The following is an 11,676-nucleotide window of genomic DNA, read 5'->3' as shown; positions in this document are numbered from 1 at the left end:
AATAGAAAGAGATAGTCCTTCAGTAAAGTGGCAGAGTCCAAAGTCTATCTTCCAAGCTCTTTTTGCTTTTCTTCTATGAAATGTATCTACAATAAACATTGAATTATTTTTTCATATCCCATTTCTCATAATTTCCATTTTGTTTAGACAAACCAGAGTTCAGATTGCAAGAATGAATTAATACCACAAAAGAAACCAAAATCTTTGGAAATACTAAAAGAAAAATGAAAAATTACAACAAAACTACCTCCACTATTCTCTCATTATTTTTTTTTATGAAATATTTCTTTTCTTTTAATCATAGGCTCATAGCTGATAGGTCATACATCGAGTCAAATCTCAAAGTGGTCCCTGAGATTTACGAATTGCAATGATTTAGTCTTTGACTTACCAATTGCACTATTTACGTTCCTGAAATTGTAAAAAATGCATCTAATTGATCTCTCACCTCATTTTCGGCCATTTAATCTTGCTGCCGGCAATGACATGGCAAATGAGTACTACATTGGAGTTTGTTTGCCTCCGCCGCTCTTGGGTCCTAATCCCATTGGAGCTTGCCTCCACCATTGCTCAAATAAGAACCATCTTTGCCAAATATAGGCCTTCATGCTTACCGCAGGTCTTGTTGAAAATGACATATTTCTCTCGCGATTCATATACGCCTCTGCGTCGCTTGATTTTTCCTCTTATGCTTAGTCCGTATTTTTCAATACCCAAACGCACTTCCCCAGTATTTTTATCTACAATAACATTATATGGATTCTCTCTTCCTCCAATCTCCCTCTTGGCCAGTGAAGCTGCTGAATCGGCCTCTTCGACGGCACTATCGATCTTCCAGAGCTTCCTGAAATCAAGCCGGAGCCATCTTGATTGGGCTCTAATTCCTCATCGACAAATGCTATGGCGTCGGGCTCAAGCATGGTGGTGCGATTGTCGAGTTAGAAATTGCTGGACGAAAAGGCCTGGGAGGCGTCACCACGAATTGCGGAGATGGTGAGATGGTGTGCTGCGAAGCGCAGTTGACGTTGAAAAGAGTCTGGAAGGGCTCCGGGGAGATGCTGAAGGCGGAGGCAAGCTCCGGCGGGACCAGGGCCCAAGAGCAACGAAGGCAAGCTCCAGCGTGGTACTCATTTTCCACGTCATTGCCGGCGACATGGTTAAATGACCGGAAATGAAGTGAAGGACTAACTAGATACCTTTTTTATAATCTTAGGGATGTAAATAGTGCAATTGATAAGTCAAGGATCAAATAAGTGTATTTCGTGAATCTCAAGAACTGCTTTGAGATTTAACTTGTCATGCATCAGCAATTAGTAAATTATGTAACTGTGATGGTGATTGCAAGGATTTACACCGGTTCGGAATTCCACAAAATAATTCCGTTGTTAGTATAGTCCAAACCAATAGTCAATCCTCAAATCAAATTAAATTTGGTTTTGTCACATGTACAAACCCCAATAAGAATTAACCGAAGTATTTAAACTTCGAGTCTTCTCACAGGGAATTGCAATGAAATGTCCAATTATTAGCTATGAGATGCAAGGGGGTTTGATTTTCAATGGGCAAGAAAATAAATGGCAAGAAAATTTAATTGACAAGAAAGTAAAATGATAAGAACTAATAAAATAAAGGAAAAGTACTCTTGGCTAGACATAGGTAATTGAGATCACCATCCTTGTCTACAAACCAAATATTGATAATTATGAGAGGCCAACCTATTAAGTCTACTTTCAAAAGCCTTAAGTACGTAATGTCTACTCCTAAACTTGAAGTATGTCAAATAGGTTTGATCACATCAACCCATAAGTCTCAACCTATCTACTAATTAGATTAGTAGTTAGTTGGTATCAATGAGTATCAAGTTGATCACCAAGGGTTCTCAAATCACCAAATCATTGAGACCCAATGACTCAAGGCCACTCAATTCCCTTAGCCTAGGCCAAGAGTAAAGAAAACTACTCAAATACTAGAGAAAACATTTCATCAAATACATAGAGTGCAAGAAAAGTAAACATCACCACATACCAAAATTAACAAGATCCATAACTATCATCAACAAGAAATCAACAATAACAATGGAGGCAACATAAAAGAGACATAGAAACATGAAATTGCATTCAAAGAAATCAAGATTCAATAATGGTTCATAAACATAAAAATGGCAAAATAGGAAAATTAACAAGAACTAGAAGAACAAAGGTGTAACAACAAGAAATTAAAAGAGAAAACTAAATCAAAATAAGAATTGAAAGATGAATTTGAGAGAATTAAACCTAAACTACCCTAAATTCTAGAGAGAAGAGAGAGCTTCTCTCTCTAGAATTCTACCCTAAAACATGATGAAAACTAAACTATCACTACTTGGTTCATTCCCTCCTCAATCCTTGGGTTCAATAGCATCAAAAATGAGTTGGATTGGGCCCAAAATGAGCTGCAAAATCGCTGGCCACGATTTCACTTTAGTGAACCACGTGCTCCATCGGCGCGCATGCGTACATTGCGCGTGCGCATCCCTAGACATTAGACAACTATAGCAAATTTTATATCATTTTGAAGCCCCGGATGTTATCTTTCCAACGCAACTAGAACCGCCTCATTTGGATCTCTGTAACTCAAGTTATGATCGATTGAGTGCGAAGAGGTCAGGCTTGACAGCTTTGCGGTTCTTTCATTTCTTCATGAGTTTTCCCACTTTGCATGCTTTTCTCCTCACTTCTTCCATCCAATACTTGTTTTATAAACCTGAAATCACTCAACAAACATATCAAGGCATCGAATGAAATTAAAGTGAGTTAAATTTAGCTATTTTAAGGCCTAAAAAGTATGTTTTCACACTTAAGCACAAATTTAGGGAGAATTGCAAAACCATGCTATTTCATTGAATAAAGGTGGAAAAATGTGATAAAATCTCCCAAATTAAGCACAAGATAAACCACAAAATTGGGGTTTATCAAATCTCCCCACACTTAAACCAAGCATGTCCTCATGCTAAGAATAAAGAAGGACAAGAAAAGGGTATGAACATTTATTCAATGCAAAGAAACTATATAAACCTATCTACATGCATGTAAATGCAATATGATTCTATCTACTTGGTTAAAAGTAAATCAATCTCCAAGAGCATATATGAACAAGTAGGGCAAAGGTCATATGACGACTCACAAACTCTACCAATTCAAATATCAAAATGAAGTTCAAATAGACTTGCAAGAAGAAAGCTCATGAAAGCCGGGAACAAGGAATTGAGCATCGAACCCTCACCGGAAGTGTATCCGCTCTAGTCGCTCAAGTGTATAGGGTCGATTCACTCAATTCTCCTCTAATCATGCTTTCCAATATTTGTTTTTCATCTAACAATCAACAATTATTCAATGCATGCATACATTCATCATGAGGACTTATTCATAGGTTGTAATGGGGCTAGGGTAAAGGTAAGGATGCATATGGTCAAGTGAGCTTGAAATTTGTATCTTTGATTAGCCTAAGCTGTCACCTAACACATGTAACAACCTATACAATTCTAATACACAACCTAGCTACCCATGATTCTCACTTTTTCACATACTCATGCATTCTCTTTAATTAACATTCCATATGCATTGATTTTTATTGAACTTTACTTTGGGGCATTTTTGTCCCCTTTTTATTTCTTTTTTTGTTTCTTTATATTTTTTTATTTTTTTTTCACACATTTTTTTCAAAGTATATACAAACGTATCAATGCATATGGTTTTACATATTTAATGCATAAGCATATACCCAATTCCCAAAAATCTTCAACAAAATACAAAAACACACTTTTCTCTCAACTAATGTCCCAAGTTTTCTATACCCAAATGATACACACCCTCACTAGCCTAAGCTAATCAAATATCCAAATTAAGGACATTTATTATTTTTCCCTAATGGGTAGTGATGTGCTACAATTAAGAACAAATGGGATTAAATAGGCTCAAAATTGGCTAACAATGGTTGATGAAAGGTAGGCTATTTGGGTAAGTGAGCTAAATGAAATGGTGGCCTCAATCATATAAATGCATGTATACATGGAACAATGGACATAAAGAATCAAACAAATCAAAGATTACAATCATAGAAAGAGAATGATGCACACAAGAATGAAATAAAGTGGTTATAAGATGTAACCACACAATTAGGCTCAAAACTCACATGCTTGTGTTCTTAGCTCAAAAACCATGTTCCAAAATACATTCTTCAAGCAAGTTTGTCACAAAAAAATTTTTCAAATTGGTAGGGTGCCCTAAAAATAATTTTTTTTTTGGAAAAGAAATCATCACCCTAACCAAGTAGTCCTAACATAAAAAGAGGTGGTAAAATATGTACAAATTTTAACTATCATGCAACCTATCATATAATGCAGCAACTAATCTAACAAGGACAAAAAATTGAAAAATTAAATTTGGTGTTGAAAAAGAAAATGGTTACCCATGGAGATTGGTCAGACGACCTCCCCACATTTAGAAATTTGCACCGTACTCAGTGCATACAAAGAAGAGCAATGTGGATGGGTTGCTACAATTGATGAGCTCCTTCAAAAGGTTGTGCGGGTGAACTTGTTTGTTGCCCCATTTAGAAGCTTTTCCATCCCTTTTCTTCTTGGTGGCCAACCTAAAAAGAAAGAGAAAGAAAGGAAATTAAGCCTACAACAAAGATATCAAAGCAATTAGAACATAGGCGGGGGCTAATGCCAAATAAAAGTAGGGTTCTCACTATATGTTAGCTACGCATGTAAGTGAGAGAGCAATATAGGCAAATGGCATATCAACTAATACTTGATGCAAAAGAAAAGTCAAAGCATGGGTACATGACATGAAGAGCATGTTGCATCAAGCTTAATCAATAATTAACACAAACAAGATTAGTGATAAGCATGAGAGCATTTGGTCCCATCCTAACTCAATGATGATGAGGTATAAAAACAAGGAATCATGAGTTAGGAAGGACTAAAGCACTAATCTTGTGTGTAGAGCGAATATTACAATTAATGTAACAAGTCACAAAGCACCAAGATTAACCAAAAAATTCTCAACAATTGAATATAAGAATCCAACACCATTATTAAAACAAGAACTTAGAAAAGAAAACGAGAGGAAGTTATAAAAACAAAATTAAAATGCAATGGGTGATAATATGCAAATACAACATATAGAAGAAAATGAAAATAAGAAAAAATAAAAAGTGAAATTTTGAAAAGAAAAGAAGAATGGAAAGAAAGTAAGAAAGGAAGAAAGAAGGAGAAAGAAAGAGGAAGAAACTAGAAGGAAAAGAAGAGAAGAAGAGAGAAAGAAAACAGGGCAGAACAGGGGAAAAACAGGGTGCGGAGGGCGACGCGTACGCGTCACGCACGCGTGCGCATGGGTGGGCAGGCAGGACAGGGGACACGGACGCGTAGAGTACGCGTACGCATGTTTGATGAAGTTGGTGACCGACGCGGACGCGTCACGTACGCTTGCGCGTCAGGCCGCGGGCACAGAGTAGGCACAACTTTGGCACAACTCTCTGATTTTTGTACCAGGAGTGTGAGATGCACCACCGATGCGTGCGCACACGCCGCACAGCACGCTCGCACGCGGATGCCCCTTTTTTTTTAGAATATGCTTAGAACAAAAACAGGGTACTCTCCTAATTTACAAGCATTCTAAAACAATCAAAAATCAAATTTAACAACAAATCTTTTTGGTTTTTGAGAAATTTTCAAATACACTAAAAACAAAACTTATACTACAAGTAAAACACTACTCAACAACAACTAAGCTACAACTTAAGGCACAATCTAATCAAACAAACTAACAAGCAAAATATTAAAACAAGAGTATGAAAAGAGGAAAACTACCTAACAATGGCAACCCAATTCATCTATTGATTATATTTACAAGAGAATGGAAAGAGTTTACCATGGTGGGGTATCTCCCACCTAGCACTTTTAGTTTAAGTCCTTAAGTTGGACATTTGGGAAGCTCCTTGTCATGGTGGCTTATACTTGAACTCATCTTGAAACTTCCACCAATGCTTGGACTTCAAGTAAGCTCCAAAATTCAAGATCAATGGCACCAAGCTTTGATGAAGTTCCACACAAGTTAAGGGCTTCTAAAATTGGTCTTCATATATTTTCGGATCACAAATCTTGTTTCTACACCCATCTTCAAGTTGATCATCACAATTCCAATTGGGTGAGAAGTGATCCGAATTCTCAAGTAAACACCAAAGCATCTTCCTAGACCCTTTTAGTTGAGAACTATACCAACCATTGTACTTAGACTTTGAGTTTTCAACCATAAGAAACTTTGATTGGCATTTCCACCCACTAACCAATTCTTTCATACTCTTGACTCCACAAAGAACTCTAAGTTGCCCATCCGTCTCAAACAAACCATATTCAAGTGAGAAATTAAAGCTTAGGGATAGGAATTTTACCCACTTGAATGTTGTATTGGATGGTGACTTAGGAAGGGTGGTCCTAATGATCTTGCAAGTTCCACTCCCTTGTGCTCTTCTTTGACTACCTCCACCTCTTCACAAGCTTCTTCAATTTCAACTTCTTCCTCTTGGTAACTCTCTTCCAATTCAATCTCTTCTTCATTGCTCACCAAGGGCATGAGAGGTTGTGCTTCTTCTTCTTTGACCTCAATTTCAAGCCCAATGGGAGGGGATTCAATTGTAGATAGGAACTCCTCAATGATTGAATCCATCTCTTGGTCAACCTCTTCAAAGGCATCAACCACTTCTAAGGCTTCAACCACTTCTTCCGCCTCAATTATCTCGACTTTCTCCCCTTGTGGCAATCCTTGTTTCACCCCTTCTTCTACACCTTGAAGCTCTAAACTCACTCCCTCACTATGCTCCTGGATTGCTACTCCACATTCAACAATGGGAGTTCCTTGATCGCATAGGCTTAGGCGGGAGGAGACCATATTGCTAACGGCTTCCGCTATGGTAGCTATCTTGGCTTCTAACTCTTTGAACTCCTTGTGGTTCTCTTCTTGCCTTCGAATGTAAGAACTAACACATTCTTGGAGAGAATCATCCATTGGAGGTGGTGTGGAAGGAGAAGGTTCATTGTTTGAGAGGAAAATTTCATAATTGGAAGTTGGTTCATCTTGGTAAGGGTATGGAGGTGGTTCTTGAGAGTAATTGTGTTGGAATGGTGGTGGTTTCATGTGTGGTTCATATGGTTCATAAGGTGGTTGGTATGGTGGATAAGAATTAGGGTCATAATGAGGTGTTTGGTGGTAGGGGGCTTGTGAGTAAGGTGGTTCAAAGTCATGTTGAGGGGTGGTTCATAGGCATGTGGTGGTGGTTGTTGACAATCACAATAAGGGTCACCACATCCATTAGATTGATATGCACTAGGATTAGAATTATACCCATAAGAAACCGGAGGAAGTTGTTGCCAATAAGATTGATCAATCCCTTGAGGCTACTCCCATCGTTGATTCCCAAATCTTTGATGCATGTTATCATTGTAACTTCCATTCCCTACAACATAATTTGAGCCAAACTCATAGTCAAAGTGGTGAGAATTCATAATAGCAAATAAAAATAAAAGCTAACAAAAATAAGCAATAAAGTCCTAAAGTTAACAAAAACTAACAAATAAGCAAAAGACAAGCATATTCACAATATTCACAATAGCCAATAATGTAACACCATTGCAACTCCCCGATAACGGCGCCATTAATTTGATAGCAAGGATTTGTACCGGTTCGGAATTTCACAAAATAATTCCGTTGTTAGTATAGTCCAAACCAATAGTCAATCCTCAAATCAAATTAAATTTGGTTTTGTCACATGTACAAACTCCAATAAGAATTAATCGAAGTATTTAAAATTCGGGTCGTCTCACAAAAAATTGCAATAAAATGCCCAATTATTGGCTATGAGATGCAAGGGGGGTTTGATTTTCAATGGGCAAGAAAATAAATGGCAAGAAAAATTAATTGACAAGAAAGTAAAATGATAAGAACTAATAAAATAAAGAAAAAGTACTATTGGCTAGACATAGGTAATTGAGATCACCATCCTTGTCTACAAACCAAATATTGATAATTATGAGAGGCCAACCTATTAAGTTTACTTCCGAAAGCCTTAAGTACGTAATGTCTACTCCTAAGCTTGAAGTATGTCAAATAGGTTTGATCACATCAACCCATAAGTCCCAACCTATCTACTAATTAGATTAGTAGTGGGTTGGTGTCAATGAGTATCAAGTTGATCACCAAAGGTTTTCAAATCACCAAATCATTGAGATCCAATGACTCAAGACCGCTCAATTCCCTTAGCCTAGGCCAAGAGTAAAGAAAACTACTCAAATACTAGAGAAAATATTTCATCAAACGCTTAGAGTGCAAGAAAAGTAAACATCACCACATACCAAAATTAACAAGATCCATAACTATCATCAACAAGAAATCAACAATAACAATGGAGGTAACATAAAAGAGACATAGAAACATAAAATTGCATTCAAAGAAATCAAGATTCAATAATGGTTCATAAACATAAAAATGGCAAAATAGGGAAATTAACAACAAGAACTAGAAGAACAAAGGTGTAACAACAAGAAATTAAAAGAGAAAACTAAATCAAAACAAGAATTGAAAGATGAATTTGAGAGAATTAAACCTAAACTACCCTAAATTCTAGAGAGAAGAGAGAGCTTCTCTCTCTAGAATTCTATCCTAAAACATGATGAAAACTAAACTATCACTACTTGGTTCATTCTCCCCTCAATCCTTGGGTTCCATAGCATCATAAATGAGTTGGATTGGGCCCAAAATAAGCTGCAAAATCGCTGGCCACGATTTCACTTTAGTGAATCACGTGCTCCATCGGCGCTCATTCGTACATTACGCGTGCGCGTCCCTAGACGTTAGGCAATTATGGCAAATTTTATATCATTTTGAAGCCCCGGATGTTAGCTTTCCAACGCAACTAGAACCGCCTCATTTGGATCTATGTAGCTCAAGTTATGGTCGATTGAGTGCGAAGAGGTCAGGCTTGACAGCTTTGCGGTTCCTTCATTTCTTCATGAGTTCTCCCACTTTGCATGCTTTTCTCCTCACTTTTTCCATCCAATACTTGCCTTATGAACCTGAAATCACTCAACAAACATATCAAGGTATCGAATGGAATTAAAGTGAGTTAAATTTAGCTATTTTAAGGCCTAAAAAGCATGTTTTCACACTTAAGCATAAATTCAGGGAGAATTACAAAACCATGCTATTTCATTGAATAAATGTGGAAAAAGGTGATAAAATCTCCCAAATTAAGCACAAGATAAACCACAAAATTAGGGTTTATCAGATAGCTGTGATTAAGTTATTAGAGTTGTATAAAATTACATTTTTATTTGTTCCTTCTATTTTTATATTTGCTTTAGCTGTCATATTTTGTCTTTTCATATAGCGTTATTTGTCTTGCAAATAATTAAAAAAAATAAAAAAAATGAATGAGAATAAGAAACACAAAAAATATAATATAAAATTATATCATGATATATTTGAATGTATTTAGTAAGAAAATGTGCCAAATTTAAACTTATTTTAAAAATTAGATATACTGTTAACATGTATAAGTTAGAATTTTAATATTTGTAGTTGAAATTTTTATAATTATTATGACACTTTTAATGTATATTTATTGTATTTGATTAGTATTTTATATTTTAATGAATAATAATAAATAAGAATTTTTCTTTTTTTTTAAATTTTACTAAATAATAATTGGTTGATTTTTAAATTTTGCCAAATTATTAAAGTTACTGATATGGTATTATTAAAAGAGAAACACATTATTTAAATTTATTGTATAAGAAGTTGATATCAAATTTTGTATAATAAAAATAGAGTCTCCATTTTTCTTGACTTCATCCGGTTCTCCGTTAATATTATTGGATTTTCTATTTATTTATAAAAAAAATATTATTAGGTGTTCTTGGAGCATCACATGTGTAATGTGTTGTATTCGAAACCAACTAAAAAAATGTTATTTTAGATTAAAATTTAAGTTAGTAATAAGTCATAGTATAAAATCATACGACAATTATTAGTATATATATTCTACTGACGGTTAATGTTGTAAGTGTGAGGAGTATATGAAGTTAGTCCCACATTAAATAAAATAAGAAAGAGTGAATAGTTTATAAGATCAGAAACCCATTAATTTATTACTTTAAAGTTTTGAATTTGATGTAATATTTTTTCATCTTATGTTGTTTCACTTAATTTCTTCCTGAAATTCCAGAATTATTTTAATCTGCATATAATATAAAGTGAGGCATGCATCGAAACGTTTTCTAACGTAAAACTAGTTCTTTATCCTGAAGTGTGAAGTCCCACTTAACTTTCTTGTAGTTGAAGATAATATAATCAATAACAAGGTCCAAGAATCATAGTTAACCACCCACCAACAAATTTGGTACCACAAATAATTAGTGCATCATGAACCTGCCTATTATCGGCACTTTATAGGAATTACCCAGTGTTAATCAAAATGGTAGACCGTAGCACAAAGCACGAAGGTTCCTACTCTAACCTTATACAATACATCAAATCTTGCATTCATAAATACATATAAATACTGAGTGACACTCACTACTACTACTCATGCACACACTACTCATTCAATTATGAAAAAGAAAAAGGTAATGGGATTGGGGCATCAAACTAAGTTAGCATCAGCAAGAAAGAGCAATAATAGAAGCAACTCGTTCATTCCCATTAGAGGAAGAATCAAGAGGAAAATATTCTTACTTGTGTTTGGAAAATTAAGGAAGACCTTCAGCCACCACATCCTTGGTTCTCTCGCTAGCTAGCTAAAAGTAACACATGTTCTTTATATGAATCTTCAAAACTACCCTCATTATGATCTTCTATTGTTTACTCTATTAGATTGAGTTTGATGCCAATAATCCCCCTATATTACATTGTCTCATACTCTCGTGGAAGATGTAATATTGATGATATTTATTAAATAATGTGATTATGATATCTTAATGAATATCATATTAGATTAGACGCACCATTGTAACGATGTTTCTTGATCTTATTTCAGTGTTTATCGAGTTAGTTAGAGACAACATTGTGAAACACAAAAGATGTAAAATATTAAATACCACAAAAATAGATAAATAAAACATAAAATATCTTATTTGGATAATGCAGTAAGAGTTAAAAAAAGGGAAACGGGATATTTAACAAAACATGATATACTTCCCGTAAGCACCACCTCAAAGTGGTGTCGATTTTTGTGGGAAGGTTCCTCCATTATGCCAAAAGAAGGAGAGGATTTCTAAATCATTCGAACAAACCGAAAAAGAAAAATACGTTGGCAAAAGACGATTATCTATCAATAAATTCTCAGATATTTTAGCGTCCTCAATCCTTGTTGCAATTGTATGTATTTTAGTGATGACTAGGCATGATTCCATACAGCTTTTCTCAATATTCTGAACGAGGAAGCATATATTAATAAAAACATAGCTAGTCCTAGTCTAGTCAGTAGTTATCGGATAGTATCATGAACCCCTAACTTAGGATAATTTTTTTTGGTTAAGAGTGAATATTATAATTTAATTTTTAAAAAAAAAAGTGTATATTGTACACGTATTTATTTTTTTAATTTTTTTTATATAAAATACAATCTTTACTCTTCATT

At 35.1% G+C, this 11,676-nt stretch overlaps 1 protein-coding gene and 1 long non-coding RNA gene across 2 annotated transcripts in view; one reads left to right on the top strand and one right to left on the bottom strand.

Moving 5' to 3' along the window:
• LOC107605991 (protein STAY-GREEN LIKE, chloroplastic) overlaps positions 1–211 on the top strand; it is a 2,831-nt gene extending 2,620 nt beyond the window's left edge. Inside the window, exon 5 of the mRNA XM_016307953.2 lies at positions 1–211. Within this exon, the coding sequence (XP_016163439.1) occupies positions 1–2 (2 nt within the window). The 3' untranslated portion in view covers positions 3–211.
• LOC110264381 lies at positions 1–6,841 on the bottom strand. Its single transcript, XR_002350494.1, has 4 exons — positions 6,830–6,841; positions 3,309–3,319; positions 248–783; positions 1–86 (listed from the first exon to the last, which is right to left on the bottom strand). It is a non-coding gene; the product is annotated as an uncharacterized LOC110264381 (long non-coding RNA).

The sequence above is a fragment of the Arachis ipaensis genome, chromosome B07, assembly GCF_000816755.2.
Source record: "Arachis ipaensis cultivar K30076 chromosome B07, Araip1.1, whole genome shotgun sequence".
NCBI classification, from domain to species: Eukaryota; Viridiplantae; Streptophyta; class Magnoliopsida; order Fabales; family Fabaceae; genus Arachis; species Arachis ipaensis.
This window is presented reverse-complemented; position numbering and strand designations above follow the sequence as displayed.